This window comes from Callorhinus ursinus, unplaced genomic scaffold, assembly GCF_003265705.2.
Source record: "Callorhinus ursinus isolate GAN/ISIS: 27379988/994484 unplaced genomic scaffold, GSC_fseal_2.0 scaffold16, whole genome shotgun sequence".
Classification (NCBI taxonomy): Eukaryota; Metazoa; Chordata; class Mammalia; order Carnivora; family Otariidae; genus Callorhinus; species Callorhinus ursinus.
Genome location: NW_027397078.1, coordinates 7946383 through 7972424, shown reverse-complemented (window position 1 = coordinate 7972424; position 26042 = coordinate 7946383). Strand labels below are relative to the sequence as shown.

The 26042-nt window shown below is 46.4% G+C and overlaps 1 protein-coding gene across 2 annotated transcripts; it reads left to right on the top strand.

Moving 5' to 3' along the window:
• The first annotated feature begins 1573 nt into the window (after positions 1–1573).
• NYX (nyctalopin) lies at positions 1574–23480 on the top strand. Of its 2 annotated transcripts, XM_025857372.2 has the most exons (4): positions 1574–1612; positions 3489–3715; positions 4064–4141; positions 21942–23480. In XM_025857372.2, the coding sequence occupies exons 3-4, from the start codon at positions 4105–4107 to the stop codon at positions 23348–23350; spliced, it is 1446 nt and encodes a 481-aa protein (XP_025713157.2). In that variant the 5' UTR covers positions 1574–1612; positions 3489–3715; positions 4064–4104; the 3' UTR covers positions 23351–23480. The 2 variants fall into 2 exon arrangements, 1 of the variants encoding a protein (XP_025713157.2); XR_012381025.1 differs by lacking the exons at positions 1574–1612; positions 21942–23480 and adding an exon at positions 20734–20960 and having other exon boundaries at positions 3407–3715.
• The last annotated feature ends 2562 nt before the right edge of the window (positions 23481–26042 follow it).

Below are 26042 nucleotides of genomic sequence, written 5' to 3'. Positions count from 1 at the left end.
AGGGGGGGGGTTGTGGTGGCCATCCAGGGTCAGAGTGTCTGTGAATTGTGACCACAGTGCAGAAAGGCTGGAGGTGAAATCTGTATCTTCCCAATAACAGGCAAAGCCTCCCATATCACTGTACCACAGAGTGTGGGACCACCCGCTGTGGAGCCCCTGAGAGGTGACCTCACCCATCAGAACAGAAGGAGACCCCGTAGCCTATCCCAGGGCAGCTCGGCATTGAGCAAAAATCCCAACACGCCTCCCTGCACCATGCCACCTTGGTAATCGGCACTTTACCAATTCCAAATTGGGAAGGTTAGCTACTCCCGCCTTTCATAAAGAATTCTGCCCCTCGATTTGCTGTAAGCGATGACCCTGGAAAGAAGGTTTTTTTTTTTTTTTTTTTTTTAAGATTTTATTAGAGAGAGGGCACGAGTGAGGGGAGGGATAGAGGGAGAGGGAGAAGCAGACTCCCTGCTGAGTGGGGAGCCCGACGTGGGGCTCAATCCCAGGACGCCCAGATCATGACATGAGCTGAAGGCAGCCACTTAACTGACTGAGCCACTCAGGCTCAGAAGTTTCTTTAGGAATCAGTACGTCTCCATCATTTTGCCTGGTAGCCAGAGACTGCTGGAGAATATGAAGTCCCTCATCTCCTCTGGGAGCAGCCCTCTATTGACGGTGGGTGTTGGTGGATAGATGCCCCGGCTCCCTGCCCTGCAGTTGGGATAATTCTGAGATATGTGCTCTATATTGTCTGAGTAGATTAGGCTCTGCTTGCCCACGGTGCCAACTTGTCTGTTAACACCATCGATTTCCACCTTCTCCACTCTCTTGCTGGTGCTTCCAGGAATCACCTCCCACCTCAAGCACACTTGACCCTTGAACAACATGGGGGGTTAGGGGCAGCCGGAAAATCCACATAATAACTTTTGACTCCCCCAAAACTTAACTACCAGTAGCTTACTGTTGACCAGAAGCCTTCCCAAGAACATAAACAGTCAGCAAACACCTATTTTTTATGTGCTACGCATTCTGTACTGTATTTTTGCCATATAAGCTAGAGAGAAGAAAACATGGTTAAGAAAATCATAAGGAGGGGCGCCTGGGTGGCTCAGTTGGTTAAGCGACTGCCTTCGGCTCAGGTCATGATCCTGGAGTCCCGGGATCGAGTCCCATATCGGGCTCCGTGCTCAGCAAGGAGCCTGCTTCTCCCTCTAATCCTCCCCCCTCTCATACTCTCTCTCTCAAATAAATAAAAATATTAAAAAAATCATAAGGAAAATACATTTCCAGTACTGTAGTGTATTTGTTGGAAATGAATCCTCATGTGAGTGGACCTGCGTGTTTCCCACCCATGTGGTTTGAGGGTTGACTGTACTTGTATTTATATCTTTGTTTCAGGATCTGTTTCTGGGGGAACCCGAACCAAACGTGAGGACATGTCATGTTGCAGTTGGGCCTGAGGTTCCTCATCTGTAAATAAAGGCATTGAATGAAGCGATTGCCAATTCCTTCCAGGGCTCTACTGGGCATGTGTCTGATTTGCCTCATATGACATGAAACGGCACCTTGGGGCGCCTGGCAGGCTCAGTCAGAAGAGCATGTGACTCTTGATCTCGGAGTTGTGAGTTCGAGCCCCACGTTGGGTGTGGGGATTACATAAATAAAAAAAAAAGGCGGCGGAGGGGGGGAAACAGGGCACCTTTGCTTTGTTTCACTTGGAGTCAAGCTTCACATGGCCATGCCCTCTGTTGCCGCGGAATGGTCTTGTCTCCATGTGGGGTGTGTGTGTCTGCGTGTGCAAGCAGGAGGGGTCGGAGGCAGAGAAATAGAAAGAATCTGGTTTAGTATCCAAGTCCCCTCTGAGAGTGCCCAGAGGAGGCGGCCGAACGTCTCAATCACAGGAGGAATTTTGACTTTTCCCTTCACTAGGGGCCCCTAGCTGTGTCCCTGCAGGCGGCCCCCCAGCCCATGCGGCAGGAATGACAAAGAAGCACCAGGGCTTCCCACCCCTCCTCTGCTGATGGAATTTTTTCCAGAAGGCCACCTACAAAGGCTGACTGTTGCTTCCTGGGCCACTTCTGTCTCACAGGCTTACTTACACACTCCTCCCTTCTCCTGCCCCTTCTTATCGGCTACCAACTGCATTGCAACATTGTTAGCCCGGATGCTGGTGCGGGTGCAACGGAGTGGCTGGGGGCCAGGCTATCTCGATCTTTGAAGTTTCTCCTCGAGGACATGCCAGTTGGTGGCACTTCCTGTGGCCACCCCTCCCTCCTTCCTTTTAACCCCTTGGGAACCAAGTTTTTGATCATAAGGCGGCTCGTTCTCCAGCTGGAGTCCGTGGTGCTAGCTGGCCTGGTGGTTGGGTCCCTTCCTCTCCCTGCTGAGGGTCTCTGACTGCTCCTGACTTTACCCCCCGCCCCGGGAGAAATGTCTGATTTCCTAGGTAGAGAAGGTCTTCCCCAGGGAGTTCAGCCATATATTGGCTTACAAGGCCCAAGTGCAAGAAAACAAGAAATCTCCAGGCACAGCAGCTGCAGACACCTAGATTCACACCCCAAGCCCCGGTTGTGGGACAGGAACTCCAGGCTTCCGTCCATCAGTGCTAGCACGCCAAGGCCACCAAGGCTGGGCCAGCCAGGATGTGGCTCTCTCCCCTTGGGTGGCTCTGAGCCCTGGGTCCCTGGCAGGTCAGTCCCAGCAGAGCAGAGGGCCGGACCCTACAGCCAAGCCTGCTGGGGCCAGAAGAATGGGGGGGGGGGGCACCCGAACTGCCCCCTCCGCTCCCCTAAACCAGGGCTTTCCCGAGCATGGGAATCTGGTGAAAATGCAGATGTTGATTCCAGAGGTCTGGGATACAGGTGGGAGTGCTGAGATTCCACATTCCTAACCAGTGCCCGCACTGCTGCTCCGGCCGCCCCCTGGTATCTGGTTCCCAGGAGACACTCTGGGAGCTGTGAGTCCAACTGAGCCCTGATGGGTTTGAGAAACTTCAGCCAGGTTCTGGAAATGGCCTCTGGACCCGCCGCCTTAGGTGGTGGCTAGCACAGCCTCAACTCCAAAGGCAGGATTCTAGCCTTACTGTAGTGAAGGACCGTCTCCACAGTCTTGGTTTTGGATCATCTGCCGTCAGCCACTCCACTTTGGGGAAGTGAGCAGCCTCATTTTGGGAAAACATCATTATTTCAAGCTGCCCTGTCCCTTCCCCACCTCTCCAGGTTATGTAACTCGTCCTTGTTGAAAATGCTGATAATGCTGTTTGGGTGGCAGGAAGCCAGTTTCTGGCTGCATATTGCTTGGGGGCTGGGGCTGGGGTCAGGGCAGGAGGTGGGGTCTGCGGGGGGGGGGGTGGTTAAGGAGACAAAGGGGCCAGGCAGATGGAGAGGCCAAGGCCTGGAGATAAAGCCGATTGGTGTGTCAGCAAAATCTGTCCCCGGCTTTGGTGATTCGAAAGGCAGACACATTCTTTCATCTCTGGTAATCCTCATCTGATACAGGATTTTCCTGCCATTAAATCTGGAGAAAGAAAAATAAGCACTCGAACCTGCACAAGCAACTATTTCTCCTGGACTCCTGCTCACCATCTCCCCCACCCCCACTCCCCTTTACTTCTCTGCTGGACCATTTTTTAGCATCTGTGGCTGCCAGACTTGGGAGATGGATGGGCTTGGGGAGCCGAAGGGTGCCTCGGAGGAGAAGCAGGACCAGGCAGACCCCCAGGACAGTAAGCGACATTTGGGAACTATTTATGAGTGCTTCTCTGCAGAGGTCTCCTCTCTGTCCGTTTGCTTGCTGGGTTGTCAGTGAGTCCATCTGCATTGCTGTCAGGGTTTTAGTCTGATGAAGGGTTTCCAAACAGAGCCACGCTGTCAATTTATGGGGGGCTTCTGATGGACTATTGTCACTGGTTTCTCTTAAGACCAAGATCAATGGGGAGAAGTGAGTGTGAAGAAGAAGAGGGCAAAGGCAGAGCATTCAGGAGGAAGTGTGGAGGTGTGGGGAGGGGCCTGTGTGTCCCGGTTCTCCAGGGACCCCTCCTGGGCGCTCGGTGACCTGTGCTGTTTCCCCTCAGGTAGGGATTCCACAGCTGGGTGGTTCTAAGCCACCAGGTGCATGAAAGGCCACGGGATGCTGGTCCTGCTGCTGCATGGTGAGTTCCAAGGCCTGTTCCTTCTGACCCCCAGCAGACAGCTGCCAGTGGGGGCAGGGGTTGGGGAGCCCATAGAAGATTCTAGAAGATGCATGGAAACCGCAGGGCTTTTACCCAAGGAGCTTGATCTTCAAGTGGCTTCCATGAAAGCCGTACATGGACACCAGTTATGATTAGGTTTCACTGAACTGTGATCATGGGGAGGGAATGGAGAATGAGATAAAACAGAACAGGTAGTGGGTCTGGTTGGTTGGTTGGTTTGTTGAAAAACAGAATTCCTGAGCCAAATATGTGAAATAACCTTTTGGCGATTTTCTTATTCTAATTTCAGATATGAATTAATTTTCTTTTTTTTAATTAAAAAAAAAGATTTTATTTATTTGAGAGAGTGAGAGACAGCGAGAGAGGGAACACAAGCAGGGGGAGTGGGAGAGGGAGAGGGAGAAGCAGGCTTCCCGCGGAGCAGGGAGCCTGATGCCGGGCTCAATCCCAGGACCCTGGGACCATGTCCTGAGCTGAAGGCAAACACCTAACGACTGAGCCACCCAGGCGCCCCATCATTTTCTTATTCTGATTTCAGATACGAATTCAATGGTGTAATCACCAAAAACTACAGTGGTCATATTACTTTAAGCTCATTTAGTTAAAAAAAAAAAAATCCCTTAAACCTTCTTCCTAAAGGGAGGAAAAAAAAATGAAAATATCACGTTGGAATTGAGTCATTATGGATGTTGAAACATTCTTCCCCAAGGTTTTTGGTCCTATTGTTACTTGGGTTTTAATATAACAAAAAGACTCATCACAGAATTTTTTCCCACACCTCTACAGCCCCACCTGCTCAAATCTGAGATTGCCCAAGGAAAAAAAAAATCCCTTGGTAAATTCTGCAGTAAAGGATTCTATACGAAGAATCTGTTTTTCTGACCCTCGGGTGAATGTAATTATTTGAGGTGATAACTGCTCAAGTGATAGATGTCTGTGTGCAGTGCTGGCAGAGAAAATTTTACCAGATAATTCTAAAATGGTAGTATTAGAATCTTCTTACCCTGGGGCGCCTGGGTGGCTCAGTCGTTAAGCATCTGCCTTCAGCTCTGGTCATGATCCTGGGGTCCTGGGATCGAGCCCCGCATCGGGCTCCCTGCTCCGTGGGAAGCCTGCTTCTCCCTCTCCCACTCCCCCTGCTTGTGTTCCCTCTCTCTCTGTGTCTCTCTGTCAAATAAATAAATAAAATCTTAAAAAAAAAAGAATCTTCTTACCCTTTATTCCACTTTTTCAAAAAGTAGACCTTGGTCTATTCAATGAATCAACAGATACACACTGTACCTTCAGTACACTCCAGGGATATTATGAGGGATATAATTGCATAGCTTTTGTCCTTGAGAGACTTGCATTCCTTTATGGGAGACCCAATAAATAAATGAGAAAACAAATTGGAACAAGGTGCAGGGAACATTATGATAAATAGGACATGACTTTCTACCTCGAGGAGCCTCCAAAGGACAGAGTTTGACATATAATTATGAACAACCAGCTCCTTGCCATTTCTCCTACCTAGAAAGGACATGAAGTTTGATTGACTCGTTGGGACAGAATGTTTGCTTCTCTGAGCCAATATGATTTTAAATGTGTACCCAAAGCTCTCCCATTCCTGACAGAATGCAGACAGTATTCATAGCCTGCGCACGGCAAACCGGGAACTGTTCTTGCTGCTGCAGAAACCCGAAATACATCCAGACTTCTTGTGACAAGTTGGAGAGCTTAGCGGTGACATCATTTGCTAACAATAGATGCACTTAAAATTAATGACCGTCTCCACATCCCCTGGCGCTTTAATTTAAAACACACTCAGCAGCACAGACAATATTACTCTGACTACAAGTCACAGGATTATGAACGACATGTTCCCAAGAAGCGAGCAGGGATAGGGTTCTACCTCCTTAGCTAGAGAAAAAAAGAATGATTAAATGAGCCTGACAAGACAAGGTCGTGGGGGACTCAGAAGTGGCTCACAGCAGGGCAAATCTGGGACAAAACTGGAACAGAAAATCTCTGGACAGGAGGAGGGTTCACCGGAAGTGCCTCTCCTCTCCCCTCCACTATGACAGTCCCTTCGGGGTCTTCCTGCTGTCCACAGCATAATATCCCAATTCCTTGCTTTACAGGGTTCTTCACCCAGGGCTTGCTGTAAACCACAAGTCTTTAACGAGGGCCAGGGTTTCAGTTTTATTCACCTTGCTGTCTCTAGAGTCTAAGACATTGTAGGTGCCTATAAGGATTTGTTGAATGGGTGAAGCCGCCCAGATTAGAACCATTACAGTATCTGATAGAGGTCTTGCATCTAAAAAATCTGTAGATAGGTGCGCCTGGGTGGCTCAGTTGTTAAGCGTCTGCCTTCGGCTCAGGTCATGATCTCAGGGTCCTGGGATCAAGCCCCGCATTGGGCCCCTTGCTCAGCGGGAAGCCTGCTTCTCCCTCTCCCACTTCCCCTGCTTGTGTTCCCTCTCTCGCTGTGTCTCTCTCTGTCAAATAAATAAATAAAATCTTTAAAAAAAATAAAAAATCTGTAGATAGTTCAAAAACTCTTCAAACTCAATAATAAGATAACCCATTAATTTTTTTTTTATTGAGTAACCTCTATGCCCAATGTGGGGCTCGAATTCATGACCCCAAAATCAAGAGTCACATGCTCTACCAAACTGAGCCAGCCAGGTGCCCCTAAGACAACCCATCTTTAAAATATGGGCAACACGTTTTGAATAGCTATTTCATCCAAGAAGATATACAAATGACTAATAAGCACATGAAAAGATGCTCTACCTCATTAGTCATCAGGGAGATGCAAATCAAACCCACAAGGAGATACCACTTCACACCTAGGGTGGCTAGGGTTAAAAAGACAATAGCATGTGTTGGTGTGGATGTGGAGCAATTGAGATGGATACTTACCATCTGACCCAGCAATTCCTCTCCTAGGTAAATGCGGAATGAAAACATATGTCCACAATAGGACTTGCCCACAAACCCTTCCATCAGCTTTAGTCACAATAGGTGAAAACTGGAAACAATCCAAATGCCCATCCATAGGTGACTGAACATGCAAATGGAGGTACACTCATACAGTGGAATACTGCTCAGCAATAAAAATGAACAACTGGGGCCCATGGGTGGCTCAGTTGGTTGAGCGTTTGACTCTTGGTTTGGGCTCAGGTCATGATCTCAGGGTCATGAGATTGAGCCTTGAGTCTGGCTCCGAGCTCAGAGAGGAGTCTGCAAAGGTTTCTCTCTCCCTCTCCTTCTGCCCCTCCCTGCGATCTCTTTCTTTCTTTCTCTCTCAAATAAATAAATAAATAAATCTTTAAAAAATGAACGAACAGCTGACATTCAGACAACATAGATGCATCTCACAAACATCATGTTGACTGAAAGAACCATTTGATTCCGTTTATATGGAGTTCTAAAACAGGGAAAATGAATCTATAGTTCAGAAAGCATATCAGTGGTTGTCTGGAGCTGCGAATGTGGAGGGGACTGCTGTCAAAGGGACCCGAGGAAACTTGCTGGATGGTAGGAATGTTCTAAATCATTTTTAGGGTGGTGCTTACATGGGTGTGTTGCATTTGTTATACACTTAAAATGGGTACATTTTATTGTAGGTAAATTATACCTCAATCAACTTGACTTAAAAGAGAAAAGGAAGTCTGTAGGGAGAGAGCACCTGCACCCCAAGGAGGACAAATCCTTTATTAACGAGACTCAGGCGCTGTGGAGTGTAGGGCAGTATGTGTGCGTGAATCATTGACATCATTGCATAGATAAGTAGCTCGTTCACTTTTTTTTTATAAAGATTTTATTCATTTATTTGTCAGGGAGAGAGTGAGCACAAGCAAGGGGAGCGGCAGGCAGAGGGAGAGGCAGACTCCCCACTGAGCAGAGAGCCTGATGTGGGACTCGATCCCAGGACCCTGGGACCACGACCCGAGCCGAAGGCAGACGATTAACCGACTGAGCCACGCAGGTGTCCCAGTAGCTCGTTCGCTTTGATTGCAGAGTAGTACTCATTGTATGGGGGCTACTGGTTTGTTCACCATTCATCCCCCTATTGTTGAGCATTTGTTTCAGTTTGGGGAGATTATCAATATTTAGGCCCAGTGGCCTTCCTGGGGCCTTGTGTTCTACTCCTCGGATGGGACAGCTCTCCACCCTAAGATCCACAGGGCCAGTGAGGCGGTCAGCGGACCACCCTTCCTGAGACACACCAGTTTCTCCATCCCCCATGACTCGCATTAATCAGCAAAGCTGAGGAGTGAATCCACCATCCTCTCTTTCTTTACTGTCACAAAAGGTAGCCTTTGTGGTGTGAGGAGGAAGTTCCGGGATTATCGTGAGGTCAGAGGCCATGGGATGGTCTCTCCCACTGCCTCTCCATTGCCCCCCCCAACTCATTTCGTTTTGAAAATCCAGCACTGGGTCTTGGCCTGAGGAGCAACTGGGATAGCATTTGCTGGGAGTGGGAGTAGAATGACTTCCAGAGCCAAAGTGGCTGAATAGATTCTGCTGAAAGCAGAAAATTGACCATATTTTCCCTTGCTATTTTGGTTTCGTGAGGCACAAGTTCTTTGAAAACAATGAGGATAAAGACACACTTCAAACTCAGCCTGTGGTTGGAAAGTCCATGAGTAACTGTTCTCCTTAGCAGACCTCAAGGGGGAAAAGCACATATCTGAAAAGCGGAGGACCTATGAAGGAGAAATTCCTCAGCTGGTCTGCATTAAGACATCATTCTGTGGGGCATCTGAGCCCAGCCTTCCCTGCCTCCCTGCAGCGTGGAGGCTGGCCAGCACATCAGACCAGAAAACAAAAGCAGGGACCCATTTCTGGTATTTGCCCAGATTCAGGACACCTTGTAACATTCATTATTATTTTATTTTATCGAAGTAAAATTCATGCAACATAAAATTAACCATGAACCATTTTTTTTTAAGAGAGAGAAAGTGTGCCTGTGTGCGTGGTGGGGGGAGAGGCAGAGAGAGAGGGAGAGAGAGAATCTTAAGCAGACTCCACGCCCAGCATGGAGCCCGACGTGGGGGCTGGATCTTACAACCCTGAGATCATGACCTGAGCCGAAATCAAGAAATCAAGAGTTGGACGTTTAACCGACTGAGCCACCCAGGCGCCCCAGTCATGAGCCATTTTAAATTCTTTATTTATTTTTTTTATTTTTTAAAGTAGGCTCCACACTTAGCGTGGAGCCCAGTGCAGGGCTTGAACTCGTGACCATGAGATCAAGACCTGAACTGAGATCAAGAGTTGGACGCTTAACTGACTGAGCCACCCAGGTGCCCCAAACCATGAACCATTTTAAAGTGTATGGTTTGGCAGCATTTAGCACATTCACAATGTTGTGCAACCATCACCTCTATTTCCAAGACATTTTCATCACCCTGAAAGGAGACCCTGTACCTATTAGGCAGTCACTCCCCATTATTACTACACCCAGCCCCTGGCATTCACTAATCTGCTAGGATTTGCCTATTCTGGGTATTTCATGTAAATGGAATCATACAGTGTGTAGTCTCTGTGTCTGGCTGCTTTCACCTAGCATAATGTAATTTTTGTTTTTGTTTTTTAAAGATTTATTTATTTATTTGAGAGAGAGAGAACACCGGGGGAAGGGGCGGAGGGAGAGGGAGAGAATATCAAGCAGACTCCACGCTGAGCTCGGAGGGCGACGTGGGGCTCGATCTCATGACCCTGAGATCACGACCTGAGCCCAGTCGGATGCTTAACCGACTGTGCCACCCAGGCACCCCTAGCATAATGTTTTTGAGGTTCATCCACTTTGTAGTGTGTATCACTACTTCATTCCTTTTTATGGCAGAATAATATTTCACAGTGTGGACAGACCACATTTTGTTTATCCATTCATCTGTCAATGGACATTTGTTTCCCTCTTTGGGGAATTTTTTCCCTCTTTTGTGAATAATGCTGCTATGAACAATCATGCACAAGTATTTATTAAAACACCTGCTTTCACATCCTTTGGGTATATACCTAGGAGTGGAATTGCTGGGGCATATCGTAATTCTAGGTTACACCTTGTAACATTTTATACCGCATGGATAAATCCCATTTTTATAAAGTTGGTCCACCTAGACCCTTGGTTTTTGACTTGGGCAGTGTATTGGGATCATCCGCGGAGCACAGTGCTTGGTTCCACCCCTGAAGATTCCGATTTAATTGGTATGGTGTCTGGCCCGAGCATTGTGAGTGGCTGGAAAGCTCCTCAGGTCATTCTAATGTGCAGCCCAGGTAGAGAACCATTGTAGACTCTTCCTTGTAGTCTATTTGTAATAACTTCACTATTCTCATACTTGGTGTCTTGCTTTCCACTTTGGGGCAGATCTCCACATGGTCCTTGAAGTACTAGTCTCTTGGTGAGATTTAATCCTGTGACAACAGTGCCTCATGGAGCCTGCTAATAGCTTTAGCCCATGCTTTCACAGCTGTTTCGAGCTTTACAACTCATCCGTTCCTCATAATGGTCCGCCTGTTACAGAGGAGGAAACTGAGATTCAGAAAGCTTGGCTGAGGTTAAAGCAAAACAAAAAGCCCAAAAAAGCAGTATGAGAAGGCAGGGATGAAAGGCAGTGTCATCAGAGTTTATGAGAGAACTGGAGAGGACGTGCCCTCAGGATGAGTGTTTCCAGACTGAATGCTCTGGAAAGCCCCACATGTGTGTCCCGCCCGAGCTGTGACAGAGAGGCTGGCTGAGCAGAGGCCAGTCCTGAGCCTGGGCCAGTTTGGCTGAATTTCCCATCTTCCTCTCTCCAACATCAGGCTGGGAATAAAAGCACTGAAACCTTTTCAGATTTCCACACAGATCCCTCTCAAAAATACTGGTGTGTGAACAGAAATTGCTAAGCAACTGCCAGGGAGTTTAACCTTCACTTCTCACAAACTGTGATCTTTATTTTAATTTGGTAAATGTTTTTCTGGCCAAAGTATCCCCATGGAACTGGGCCCTGGACAGCCGAGGAGATTTGTTTTTGGAATAATCACTGCTTATGACAGGAGAGGGCCCTTTTCATTTGCATTTGGAAAAATCAGGGAGGGACTAAGCAAATTTTGATTCCATATTCTATATGTTGTGGCAGTGAATAACAAGGAGCTTCCTTTTGCTTGAGGGGCACTGCCTGGTCCTGAATTTGAGTAGCTTTCTCTTTTAAGGTGGGGAGTTCACGAGGTCCTTTGGGGGAAAGGGGAAGGGGCCAGAAGGAGGAGATGGTACGAGAGAGATTAAGGGGACCTGTTCTACTTCTGATGGTGTTTTGGACTCTTGCTGCAAACCACAGTGCCTGCTTAAGGTACCGTTGAAGCCAAGAAAGGGTTTGTTCAGGAATGTGAGGTGTTCTCAGTCTTCCTGGTTGGAGGCCCACTGCCCAGAGCAATGCCTAAACCAGGGAGCGGGGCAGCTCCAGCAAAGGCTCTGAGACCACCACCGCTGGTGGACCCACCTGGCAGATCATGGGCATCATGCTGGGTGCTGGGTGCCAGAAATTCCACTCCGGGAGCCTGAAATCCAGATGCCTCTGCCATCATCCTGGCCAGAAAATGGTTTCTGCCTGGCACTTACTTCTGAATCCAAGTGTCCCTGGGGGTGTCTGATCAACAAAGCTAGGTCACGTGTCTGGACCCTAACTGCAAGGGATTTTGGGAAAGAGAATTCCTGGCTTCTAATTTGAGGAGGCAGGACTTACAATGTAGAAAATTTCCTAAATGTAGAAAGAGTACTTAAAAGGTGCTGGGTAGCCAGAAAAGGTATCAAACGTCCACTACTATCAGAGATGGTTTGGTCGCAAGGAACAGAAATCCACTTGTCCATGCAGATGGTTTGAGTGGGTTTGTAAAATGGAAATGGGGAAATGCCATAGAGACAGCTATAGCCGGGCCTTCTGGGAACTAGAGAGCTGGCTAGCAACCTCCCACTCTTTCTGATCTCCATCTCGGTGATTCTCACGTTGGGTTTTGTCTTTCCTCATCTTGCCTTTGAGTCCTGCTCCCTTACAACTCTGACATGCACGTGGCTCTGGTACAGACCCTAGTCCCAGTGCTGTACTGAATGATGCTCACACGATCTCACTGCCCATTCCATGTTCACGGCCGGTGGGTTGTGTTGAATTAATCTGATTGGCTCTGCTTAGGTCAAATGTTTATCTGCAGTCCAAACAGCTGTGTCTGGGAGGTGGCGGCAGAGACTCATGGTGCTCCGACTGGGGTATTTTTTCTTAGAGGTGGTGGTTGGCAACAGCTGCTGCCTGGCCGTGGAAAATGAGAGCCGGAAGGGCCCCCAAAGGGCAGGAAGTGCAGGCCCTTCAGTTTACAGTTAAAGAGACGGAAGCTCAGAGAGGCTAGGTGTGTCGGCTGGAGGAGAGTACAGCATAATGGAAAGACAGAAACCAAAGGTTGATGTCATTTAACCACCTTGAACCTCAGTTTCCTCCTTCGTGAGAGGAAGAGAATAATACTTACCTTGCAGATTGTTGTATGAAATGAAAAAAGGTAGCAAACTTAGCTTTGAGCAAACACTAATTAAAAAGAAACCCATAAAATTTGATTAATTTGAACTGCATGATACATGCTCCTATCACCCAGATAACATTCCTAAACTATGTGTTATAGATATTTGCTGTCTTTTGAGATGGAGTCCATCTGCAGGCTTTATTCTGTTGAGCTCCCAGAGCCACTGCCAACAGCTGTTCTGGGACTGCATAGAAGTATAATCCTATAGTATGTACTCTTTTGTGTCAAATTTCTTTGGCTCAACATAATGTTTTTGTTGTTTGTATCAATAGTTTGTTCCCTTTTATTTCTGTACTGTTGGGTAATTCCCAGTTTTTATCTATTATGAATAAGCCACTATAAGCATTCTTATACAGTCTTTATGTGGACCTTTCTTTTATTTCTCTTGGGTAAATACTTAGGAGTGGAATTGCTGAGTCATAGGGTAGGCATATGTTTAGCTTTAATAGATACTGCCAAAGTTTTGCAAAGTTACTGAACTATTTTCCACTCCCACCAACCATGTAAGAGAATCCAGTTGGTCTACATCTTTGCCAACATTTGGGGTTGTCAGTCTTTTGAATTGTTACCATTCTAATGGGTGTATAGGGAAATCTCATTGTCGTTTTAATTGGCACTTCCCTAATGGCTGACGATGGTGAACACCTTTTCATGTGCTTAATGGCTACTTAATATATTCTGTCGTGAAGTGTTCAAGTCTTTTACCCATTTTTTTAAAAAGATTTTATTTATTTCACGGAGAGAGACACGGTGAGAGAGGGAACACAAGCAGGGGGAGTGGGAGAGGGAGAAGCAGGCTTCCCGCCGAGCAGGGAGCCCGATGCGGGGCTTGATCCCAGGACCCAGGGATCATGACCTGAGCTGAAGGTAGACGCTTAACGACTGAGCCACCCAGGCGCCCCTCTTTTACCCATTTTTATTTATTTATTTAATTTTATTATTTTATTTTATTTATATTTATTTAGTTGTCTTTTCATTATTCATTTGTAGTTGTTTTTATATTCTGTATACAAGTCACATACATGTATGATGTATATCTTCCTTACTTTCCTTAATATCTTTTTTTTAAAAAACAGCTTTATTGGGGCACCTGGGTAGTGCAGTTGGTTAAGTGTCTGACTCTTGGTTTCAGCCCAGGTTGTGATCTCAGGGTCGTGAGATCGAGCACCCCTGTCGGGCTCCATTGTGGGGCTTCACGTGGGGCTCTGTGACGGGCTCAGCACTCAGCGTGGAGTCTGCTTAAATTTCTCTCTCCCTCTGCCCTCCTCCCCATGCTTGCTCATGCTCTCTCGTGCTCTCTCTCAAACAAATAATCTTAAAAAAAAAGAACTTCATTGAAATATAAAATTGACATTTAACAAACAACATATTTGAAGTGTACCCTTGTGAAACCATCAGCACAATCAAGATAAATCCATTACCTCCAAGATTCATGCCCCTGTATAATCCCTCCTTCCTGTCCCTCCCTGCTTCCCCACCCATCGGTGAGCAACCACTGATTTTTCTGTTACTACAGAAAAATAATTTATGTAAGTGGGATCAGATACTATGTATCTTTTTTTGTTCGGCTTCTTTCACTCAGCAGAATTATCTTGAGATTCGTCCATTTCTTTTTATCACCCAGTAGTATTCCACTGTGTAGATACATGATAATTTACCTGTTCAGACTTGGTGGGTGTTTATGTTGTTTCCAGTTCTGGGTTATGAATAAATCTGCTGTGAACAGTCATGCCCAAGTCTTTTGTATGGACATATGCTTTTATTTCCCCAGGAGTAGAATGCGGGCATCATAAGGTAGGCGTATGTTTAACTTTTAAAGAAACTGCCACATTGTTTCCAGTGTGGTTGTACCATTTTACACTCCCACCAACCCTGTAAGAGGGTCCCAGTTATTCCATATGTTCTCCAACACTTGGTATGTCAGTCTTTATAATTTTAGTCATTCTAATAGGATGCAATTCCTAATTGGCATTTCCCTAACAACGAATGATGTTGACCATATTTTTATATGTTTATTTGCCTTCTGTGTATCTTTTTTTGGTCCAGTGTTTCTTCACATATTTTGCCCATTTATTAATTAGGTTGTCTGGTTTCTTATCACTGAGTTTTGAGAGTTCTTTATATATTTTGGATACAAGTCTTTTATGAGATATATACAGAGAAAATAAACAGCTATTTTCTCCCAGTCTGTGGCCTGTCTTCATTCTCTCTTAAAAAAAAAAAAAAATAATAATTTATTTATTTTAGAGAGAGAGCATGCACCCGCTGGAGCTAGTGAGGGGAGGGGCAGAGGGAGAATCCTAAAGCAGGATTCTCTGAGTGTGGAGCCCAGTGTGGGGCTCAATGCGGGGCTCAACTCGGGGCTTGATCCCAGGACCTGAGCCGAAATCCTGAGATCCTGACCTGAGCCGAAATCAAGAGTCGGATGCTTAACCGACTGAGCCACCCAGGCACCCCTCTTTTCATTCTCTTAACAGTGTCTTTCAAAGAGCAGACTTTTTTTATTTTGATAAAGTCCAAGTTATTACTTTCTTCTTTTATGGTTTTTTTTTCTTTTTTAACGATTTTATTTATTTATTTGAGAGAGAGAGAATGAGAGATAGCATGAGAGGGAAGAGGCTCAGAGGGAGAAGCAGACTCCCTGCTGAGCAGGGAGCCAGATGTGGGACTCGATCCCGGGACTCCAGGATCATGACCTGAGCCGAAGGCAGTCGCTTAACCAACTGAGCCACCCAGGCGCCCTTTTTTTTTCTTTTTGGTTCTAAGAAGACCTAGCTTACCACTAGGTCACAAAAGATATTCTCTTATATTGTCTTCAAGAAGCTTTATAGTTTTAGCTTTTACATTTAGGTCTGTGGTCCACCTAAAATGAGTTTTTTTTGTATAGTGTGAGATGGGGGTCAAGATTCTTTTTTTTTATTTTCTAGGGATTGCAATATGCATCTTTAATTTATCATGGTCTGTCTTGAATTAATCTTTTTTTTAAAAAGATTTATTTATTTATTTGAGAGAGCGAGAATAAGAGAGAGAGAGTACATGAGAGCGGGGAGGGTCAGAGGGAGAAGCAGGCTCTTTGCTGAGCAGGGAGCCCGATGCGGGACTCAATCCCGGGACTCTGGGATCATGACCTGAGCCGAAGGCAGTCGCTTAACCAACTGAGCCACCCAGGCGCCCTGCCTTGAATTAATCTTATACTGCTTCATGTATAATGTAGGATCCTTGTAAGAGTACAATTCAGTTTTACCTCCCTTCTTATCCTTTATGCTTTTGTTGTCATATTTGTCATTTACATATGTTAAAACCTCCCCAGTACATTGTTATTTTGGCTTTAAACAGTCACTTATCTGTTAAGCAATTAAAATGAGAAAAAAGTAGTCTTTTTGTGACATTATTGGCCATTTCCATTGATCTTCATTCCTTTCCATTTCCATTGATCTTCATTCCTTTCCATAGACCTGATTTTCCTCTAGTTATCGTTTTCCTTCAGGCTAAAGAATGTCTTCATTTCTTGTTGTGTGGAAGATCTGCTAGGGATGAATTTTCACAGATTTTGTTACCCTGAAAGTATCTCTATTTTACTTCATTTCTGAAGATATTTTTATTGGATATAGAATTCTAGGTTGCCAGATTTGCTTTTTTCCCAGCACTTAATTTTTTAATTTTTATTTACATAATCTCCATACCCAGTGTGGGGCTTAAACTCACAACCCTGAGATCAAGAGTCCCATGCTCCACTGACTGAGCCAGCCAGGTGCCCCTTTTCCAGCATTTTATTTATTTATTTAAAATTTTTTTATTGTTATGTTAATCACCATATATTACATCATTTGTTTTTGATGTAGTGTTCCATGATTCATTGTTTGTTCATAACACCCAGTGCTCCACGCAGAATGTGCCCTCTTTAATACCCATCACCAGGCTAACACATCCCCCACCCTCCTCCCCTCCAGAACCCTCAGTTTGTTTTTCAGAGTCCATCGTCTCTCCTGGTTCGTCTCCCCCTCTGACTTACTCTTCATTCTTCCTCTCCTGCTATCTTCTTCTTTTTCTTTTTTCTTAAAATATGTTGCGTTATTTGTTTCAGAAGTACAGATCTGTGATTCAACAGTCTTGCACAATTCACAGCGCTCACCGTAGCACATACCCTCCCCAATGTCTATCACCCAGCCACCCCATCCCTCCCACCCCCATTTTATTTATTTTTTTAAAAGATTTTATTTATTTGAGAGAGAGAGAGAGAGAGAGTGGGGGAAAGAGCAGAGGGAGAGGGACAAGCAGACTCCGCGCTGAGCACGGAGCCCCAGTTGGGGCTCGGTCTCAGGACCCTGAGATCATGACCTGAGCTGAAATCAAGAATTGGACGCTTAACTGACTGAGGCAGCCAGGCACCCCTTTTCCAGCACTTTAAAAGATACAATTCCAGGGGGCACCTGGCTGCTCAGTTGGTAGAGCATGGGACTCATGATCCCGGGGTTGTGAGTTCGAGCCCCACATTGGGCATAGAGTTTACTTAAAAAATTTTTTTAAAAGATTTATTGTTTTACAGCCTCTGTGGTTTCTGATAAGCAGTTAGTCATCATCTTTATTGTTGTGTACTCTATGTAGTCTTTTTTCTTTGGAGGCTTTAAGGAATTTTCTGTCTTTGGTTTTCAGCAGTTTGACTATGATGTGTCTGGAAGTGTATCTGTGTGTGTGTGTGTGTGATGTTAGTTGGAGTTTGCTGGGCTTCTTGGTTTTAATCAAATTTTAGAAATTGTCTTCAATTATTTTTCTGCTGTATTCTCTCTTCTGTCCTCTGCGATTCCAAATACATGCATGTTAGTCCAATTGCCTGACATTATCCTACAGGTCACTGAAGTTCCAATCATATTTTTTCCAGTCTTTTTTTTCCTCTGTGCTTCTGTAATCTCTATTGACCTCTCTTCATGAAATCTTTTCTTCTGATGTGTCGAATCTGTTTTTCTTATTCAATGATTTTTTTTTTTTAATTTCAAATACTGTGGGGCGACTGGGTGACTCAGTTGGTTGGATGTCCAACTGGTGATTTTGGCTCAGGTCGTGATCTCAGGGTCGTGGGATTGAGCCCTCCATCGGGCTCTGTGCTCTGCTGGGAGTCTGCTTGAGGATTCTTTCTTTCTCTCTCTCTCCCCTTCCCCACCGTGCTCTCTCTCTAAAATAAATAAATCTTTAAAAAAATAAAATTTCAAATATTGTATTATTTCAGTACTAAGATTTCCACTGGGTTCATTTTTAGTTTCCATATCTCTTCTAAAATTCAAATTCTCCATGTCTTCACCCATTATATCCATCTTTTCCTGTAAATTCCTTAACATATTTATAATTAATCCTTGTTTGGTAATTCCAACCTCTGGGCAGTCTTTGGGTCTGCCTCTGTTAACTACTTTTTTTTTTTTCCTTTCGATAAGTGTCATGTTTTACTATTTCTTCACGTATCTAGTATTATTTGTATACAAGATATCATAGATAGTAGTTATAAGGAATTCTAGAGTCTATATCTTCCTTTGAAGAGTACTGAATTTTGTATGGCATTCACTTAAATTACTGGCAGGTCACCTTGATACTGAGGAGGCTTAGTTTTAGGCTTTGTTAGGGTAGGCCTAGTTCAGTTTTTGCCCTTTGTCCTGGGAAATGGTCTTCACTCCTAAGGTGTGGCCCTCTGGGGTTTCAGTGGAAAGCCTGAGGTATTTTATAAGCCCTTCTAACTTGGTGGACCTTGAACTCTTAATCTGTCTCCCATTACTGGGAAATTGTTGAAATCTTTGGTTAGCTCTTTTGGCCTTCAGTTCTTGGCTCCTTGGAGTCACCCCACATATATGCACTTTGGGACTCAAACAAGGATCTAAGGGGAGTTGTATGCCAATTTTCCATGTTTTCCCTCTTCAATTTCCAGCCACTGTGGCCGCTATAATACTGTGACTTCTAACATGGCAGCCTGGTAAGACTCTTGCTTTCTCCTTGAGCTCTACTCCCTATCTGCAGCATGGACTTGAAAATGCCCTAAGAGGAAAAGCCAGTTTTCATTTTAATTTTTATAATTTATTATTTTTTTTAAATTCCAGTATAGTTAACACACAGTGTTATTCAGGTATAAGAGGAAAAGTCAGATAAATGTGTCATGACCTAGTTTGCCTCTCTTCTTTTATTTATTTATTTATTTATTTATTAAGATTTTATTTATTTATTTATTTGAGAGAGAGAGAATGAGAGCACATGAGAGGGGGGAGGGTCAGAGGGAGAAGCAGACTCCCCGCTGAGCAGGGAGCCCGATGTGGGACTCGATCCCGGGACTCCAGGATCATGACCTGAGCCGAAGGCAGTCGCCTAACCAACTGAGCCACCCAGGCGCCCCTCTCTTCTTTTTTTTTTAATTAATTTTTTTAGAGAGGGAAGGAGGGGGAGGGGCAGAGGGAGAAGGAGATTGAGAATCTTAAGCAGACGCCACGCCCAGTGCAGAGCCCGACCTGGGGGTTTGGTCTCACGACCCTGAGATCATGACTGAGCCGAAATGAAGAAATCAAGAGTTGGACGTTTAACCACCTGAGCCACGAGGTGCCTCAGCCTCTCTTCTTTTAAGGGTTGTATCTACTCTGGTTGCCTGTTTAGGCTGCTGTCCAGTGCCTTCAAACAGTTTTTCTTTAAATATTTTTTCAGAGTTTACACTAGCTATCAGCAGGAATGTTAGTCTGATACGAGCTACTCTGCCATTATTGTAGGTAGAACTCATCCAAATATGTTATTTTTTTTTTTAAATTTTGTTTTAGTGCCCTGCTTTTTTGAATCATTAGCCATATACTTAGTCTTCATATTGGGTAAACCAGTACTGGATTTTGGTTGTCTGTTCTGAGAATTTACTTGATTTAATTTAAGTTTCACTAAGTAATCCAGTAAATTAGTAATTCCTAATGGCTCTTAAAGTGTCAGAGGTTGAAAACAGGTCGCTAATAGTGACAACATCTTGAATGTTTAAAGTTTAAAATAAATCTTAATCTATTTTCTGAAATAGGGAATAGATTCACATGGTTCAACGTTTAAAAGATAAAAAGGATACACAATAAAAAGTTTCACTCCCATCCCTGTTGCAAGTGTTAGAAAAATTGGCAGCTCCATTTTATTAACTAATCCTAGGAATTTCTTGACAAAGCCAAGAGGTTTTTTTTTTGGTTTTGTTTTGTTTTTAATAAATGACATCCTCCAGGAGGAATCATTACAGAAGAAGGCATCAATTCCATTTAATTCTGCAAACATTTAGTGTGCCTGGAACAATGTTAGCTATTGTGGACTAGAAACATGAGTCATACGGTTGAGAGTGCACTTCTCTTAATTAAAAAGAAGAGAGTAGAATGAAGGACTATTTGTAAGGAAATCTGATGCCTTCTACTTGACCCAGTTGGAAGAGTTGTGACAGAAAAAGGTCCCACCCCTGTCCCGCTGACGCCTGGAGTTAAGGTTATATTCTTGGCTCTGTCTCTCTAAAAGGGTGTCTCTCTAGCCCAACTGCTGCCCTGTTTACAGTCAAGCTCAGCACAGGGTCCAAGAACCTTGCTGGAAGTTTGGCGTCTAGTTCACAGTTCTTAGGGAGAGGTTAGAGCTAAGTCAAGCCTCTGTAACATCAGAATGTTTAACTACAGTTAAGCTACAGTTTATAACAGAAGGGTTGCTCAAAGGGCTGAGGGTTCTCCAGCCAAGTCTGAAATAGCTGAACCCCTTCCTAGCAGCTGAAAAAACACGGAGTGTCCACAACAAATGTACCGAAGACACTGGAAGCTGAACAAAGCCACGGAGGCAGAAGCAAGCATATTCTGCACACTCCTTGTGTGGCCACGCCTTCAGGTTCCTACAAGGGCTCCAAGGCAGGGTAATGTGTACACAGTGGGAGGGACTGAATGGTAGGTCAGGCTGTTTGCTAGGAATTTGGGAGTACTGCTGAGGAGGGCTAGATATTATGAGTATCATGGTCAGGTTTACCTCTGGGTACCTTTGTTCTTCTACAGGAATTTCAGATCGAGCGCACTCCACCTGCGAGCTGCTCCTGGCCAGAAAATAAAACTTGTGGGCATCTTTCATGCTGCCTTTTCCCTTGGAACTCAAGATGGGGCTTGGGACCTCTGGCTACCATTCTGTTTTGCTGCAGGTGGCAGGCCTCCTGGAAGGCTTTTGAAGTCTTTATCTGATTCTCCATTCATATGCTCAGAACAAAATTAATTTATAAGCACCATTCTTTCCTGTGATTATGTGTAAAAGTCTATAGAGAGCAAGGGCTGGTGAATGAAAATTAACTCCACAGTGTCCACAGTTATTTTTTTGAGATGTGTAAGAAGGTCATTGTTAATTTAGAATGCTGTCCTTATGGCTTAAATGTAGTGTTAAAAAAAAAAAAGACTGAGGGTTTTCTTTCTTGCCCAACCTCCTGTTTCCTAATTCACTCTTCTTCATGAGGCTTAATTTTCTCAATGCGGGGTGGGGTGGTTTTCAGAAACTGAATTCTTATAGCGGGAGGGACTAGAGAGCAGCACCAATAAACATATAATTCAAGCCACAAATGTTTAAATTTTCAAAGTAGCCCCATTAAAAATGTAGAAACAGTTGACATTAATTTTAATATTTTAGTTAATCCCGTAAATCTAAAATTCATTTCAACATGTAATCAGTATAAGAATTATTGATGAGATATATATATATATATATTTTTTGGTACTAAGTCTTTGAGACGTGGTGTGTATTTTACACTTCCAGCACATCTCAATTCGGGCTAGCCACATTTCAAATGCTCAGTAGCCACATGTAGCTAGTGACTACAGCATTGGGCAGCACAGGACTGGGGCACAGACCACGGTGATGCCCTCCAGGTCCCCCTGTGCATGCAGTGAACCCTCTAGGCTGAACTCTAGGAGAGCACCAAGTTTTGTTACAGTCAGGAGAGTGTTTAGAATTGGGTCAGATGCCAGAATCCCAGCCGGTTTTTGCTGGTGAAGATAACTGGAAAGCAAAGGGGAGGGCGGCGTGGGTGGGGAACCTGCGTGTGTAAGGCCTGGGAGCTGGAAAGAGGCCATTCGGAGGGCGCGGTTATGTAGGAGGTGTGAGAACTTGGTGGAGGGCAGAACCCTGCCACGTGGACAGGTAGGACTTTACTGGGGCGACCCTTAGGCTGATGGTTGTTTCTTTTCTGTCTTCTCTACCCCCCCCCCCCGCCACCTCCCAGCGGTGGTTTTCGGCCTGCCTAGGGCCTGGGCCGAGGAGGCCTGCACGCGCACCTGCCCCGCCGCCTGCGCCTGCAGCAGTACCGAGCGCGGCTGCTCCGTGCGCTGTGACCGCGCCGGCCTCCTGCGGGTGCCGGCCGAGTTTCCGTGCGAGGCGGCCTCCATCGACCTGGACCGGAACGGCCTGCGCTTCCTGGGCGAGCGGGCCTTTGGCACGCTGCCGTCGCTGCGCCGCCTGTCGCTGCGCCACAACAACCTGTCCTTCATCACGCCCGGCGCCTTCAAGGGCCTGCCGCGTCTGGCCGAGCTGCGCCTGGCGCACAACGGCGAGCTGCGCTACCTGCACGCTCGCACCTTCGCCGCACTCAGCCGCCTCCGCCGCCTCGACCTGGCGTCCTGCCGCCTCTCCACCGTGCCCGAGCGCCTCCTGGCCGAGCTGCCCGCCCTGCGCGAGCTCACCGCCTTCGACAACCTCTTCCGCCGCGTGCCCGGCGCGCTGCGCGGCCTGGCCAACCTGACGCATGCGCACCTGGAGGGCAGCCGCATCGAGGCGGTGGCCTCCAGCTCGCTGCAGGGCATGAGGCGCCTGCGCTCGCTCAGCCTGCAGGCCAACCGCGTCCGCGCCGTGCACGCAGGCGCCTTTCGCGACTGCGGCGCCCTGGAGCACCTGCTGCTCAACGACAACCTGCTGGCCGAGCTGCCCGCCGAAGCCTTTGTAGGCCTGCGCCGCCTGCGCACGCTCAACCTGGGCGGCAACGCGCTGGGCCTTGTGGCGCGCGCCTGGTTCGCCGACCTGGCCGAGCTTGAGCTGCTCTACCTGGACCGCAACAGCATCGCCTTCGTGGAGGAGGGCGCCTTCCAGAACCTCTCGGGCCTCCTCACTCTGCACCTCAATGGCAACCACCTCACTGTGCTGGCCTGGGCCGCCTTCCAGCCTGGCTTCTTCCTGGGCCGCCTCTTTCTCTTCCGCAACCCGTGGCGCTGTGACTGCCGCCTGGAGTGGCTGCGGGACTGGATGGAGAGCTCCGGGCGCGTGTCCGACGTGCCGTGCGCCGCCCCGGGCTCCGTGGCCGGCCTGGACCTCAGCCAGGTGGCCTTTGGGCGCTCTTCCGATGGCCTGTGTGTGGACCCCGAGGAGCTGAACCTCACCGCATCCAGTCCAGGCCCGTCCCCAGAGCCAGAGGCCACCACCGTGAGTAGGTTCAGCAGCCTCCTCTCCAAGCTGCTGGCCCCGAGGGCCCCAGTGGAGGAGGTGGCCAACACCACCGAGGGGCCGCTCAACGCCTCCCTGTCCGACAGCCTTCCCTCCGCTGGGGTGGTTGTCTCGGGCCACAACCCCCGGTTTCTCCTCGGCTCTGGTCTCCTGCTCAGCGCGGCCCAGCGTGTGGTGTTTGTCCTACAGGTGGACTAACTTGCCTCCCTGGAGTAGCCCAGATGGCCGTGCCCAGTGGGGGAAAGTGTAGTTAACTGGCCTCCGGGGTGTGTGTGGTGGGGGGAGAGGGGAACAGGATGGGGGCAGGTGATGAAAATTCCAGCCCAGGATGAAACCGAGACTGCAGTGCTTGAATTAGAGTCAAGCCAGTGGCTAAGTACTAAGAACTGTGCCAGTTTTCCTGGTGGGACAGCCCATTAAGCCCAGTCCCTTTGTTTTCTACCACAGTTGCCCTCCCTCTCACCCAGGGGCATGGGACACTAGAGTCCAGGAAGATGGACAGAACAGGAGAGAAGGGGGATGTGAGAGGAACTTAGACCCAAGGGGTTGGCAGTGGTTCCTGGGGTCTGGAATGTGTTAGGCATTGAAAACAAAGATTCATTTCACTTACTCCACAGTTATTCCCAGGGGTGGCCTTAGCCACAAAGCAACTTTAGGGCAGGGTAGAGAAAAAAAGGGGAATGGGGTTTTCCGTGTACAAATAAGTGTGTAAAATCCTAAGATTAAAAAAAGTTAGACAAGTTTCTGTACTGCAGGACTTTTTAGAGTCTTTCATATGCAAACATGCATTGTGAATCTCCAGGGAGGCCACAAAATCCTCTTAGGTTTTGTGGGAAGAGTGTCGGAAGACAGAGATGCAGGGCAGGGAGTCTCCAGCTTGGATGATCCCATTAGGTGCAGAAATTATTATGGGCAGCACACTTTGGGGCTGACTAATGGCCAGGAGGCAAGGAGGCAGCCAGTAGCTGGGAAGGGGACCACAGAGATTTCCCAGGGTGGGAGTTGGCCAACTGTAAGCCCCCAGGCCTGAGAGCCAGAACAAAAGCTGTATGTCTACTAAAATACTTGCTCACACTCCTGTCCACACACAAGTAACAATGACGGTATTTGTCAACATGCTCGAAATCCCTAGATTTTTGTTTTTTTGTGAGTAAAGCGATAGGGTTTTTTTTTAAGTGAGGATACAGAAAAAGCTCTCATGAGTGAGAGGGTTCCCAACAGGGTTGCCCTCGAAATCTCTAGTTTTAATGTCCTGAATTCCTGTGTTTGAAGAGCTGGGTTTTCAAAGCCCACATAATTCAGGGTGCGCAAAACTGTCAGGTCTTCGTGGTGATAGTACTTCTTCTTTGTCTGTAGGTCATACTGGGTATTAGAAATGTTGCAGAAAGCACCTCTGACGGTAGGAGTGTTCGAATGGGTTGTGACCATTTGTGGTCAGTCACCTCAGTGGGTCACAACCAGCATTTAAAAAAACAAGATAGAACAGAAAAGTCACAGAGTCTTACGTGGTATTGTTTTGTGAAACTTTATTGAATTTGTATGCATTTGTTCAGATGATATGTGTATGTGTGTATCTTGTGTCTGGATCACTGCATACAATTTATATTTTATTGTGGGCTATTGTTAAGAAAGTTTGAAAGTCACTCTTCTGGAGCATGCATGATTTTTTTAAACTTTATTTTGAAAAGTCTCAAACCTACAGGAAAGTTGCGAGGATAGTAGAGTGAACACTTTGGCCATTCACCTCGGTTTTCCCGGTTGTTCACATTTTACTGCATTTGCCGTATATAGTTGGAGTTAGTTGTAAACTTCACAGCCCTTCACCCCTAAAACCACAGCATGTATTTCCTATCAGGAGCATTATCACTGATAGAATACTATTGTTGAAAATCTACTCTGTCTTGAAATTTCAGCTGTTGTCAAAATGATTTTTTAGGCAGCCATTCTTTTTCCTCTGAGTGGAAAAAAAGGTTTCTTGTGTTCCTTTGATCGCGATACTCAAAATTCCAAATCTGCCGATTGACTTTAATGTTTTAAAATGAATTCATTCTCCAAATGCCTTACTTTTCAAATGCGAGAACCAGATGAGGTCAGAAATGTTGTTTGTTCAAACCGTGTGTTGTGGCCATGGTAACTGGGTAAGGATCATGAGAATCCTGGAGACCAGATCTGCGCGCTTGGGCAACCATGGAAGTCCGTGGCAGACATGCAGCCCGTGTTACTGAGGAACAAGATGCCGCCTCGGGAGGAATGTCCTTCCTTTCATTTGGAGCCGGTTGCCGAGAGTCAGTCTCCATTCTGCTGCTCCAGTTCTGCCTGGTGGTTAGATGACCAGCTTTTTAATGAACATTTGTTTGACTGAATGTTTTTGAACAAGTCTCAACACTGAAATAGCCTCCGGGGAGACAAATTTTTATAGAACTACCCAGGCCAGTAGAATTCTGGGAACGTGGGAGTGAGTTACTGCCAACAGATCCAGAGTCTCCTGGAACAGGTTCCCAGTGAATTGTGGCCATTATGAGCTTTCGTGAGAGAACAGGAAGTGGAGTTCCCAGTTTTGAGTTCATTAAGTTGCCCACCCCATCATTGGCTAATAGTACCTTGAGAAATCCTAAGGGGCTATGGATTCTGTTCAGGAAAACGAGGCATACCTGTCTGGATGGACCATTTTATGCTGTGGTAACAACAAACAATCCCCAAACTCCAGTGGTTTCCTGAAGGTTATTTCTCGCTTATGCACATATCCAACCTGGGCTGATGCGCTCTGCTCAAGCACCCAAGCTGATGAAGCATCTGCTGTTTTCAGACACTGTTATCCAAACACGAGCTTTAGGGTTTGCTGCAACAGAAGGAAAACTTGGGAGAAGCATGCATCGCTCTCAGATGCTTC

Excerpts from the sequence above, each read along its gene's own strand:
- NYX (XM_025857372.2), top strand. The coding sequence starts at position 4,105 with ATGAAAGGCCACGGGATGCTGGTCCTGCTGCTGCATG. Across the intron at positions 4,142-21,941 it reads GCTGGTCCTGCTGCTGCATG|CGGTGGTTTTCGGCCTGCCT; the intron begins GTGAGTTCCAAG and ends GCCACCTCCCAG.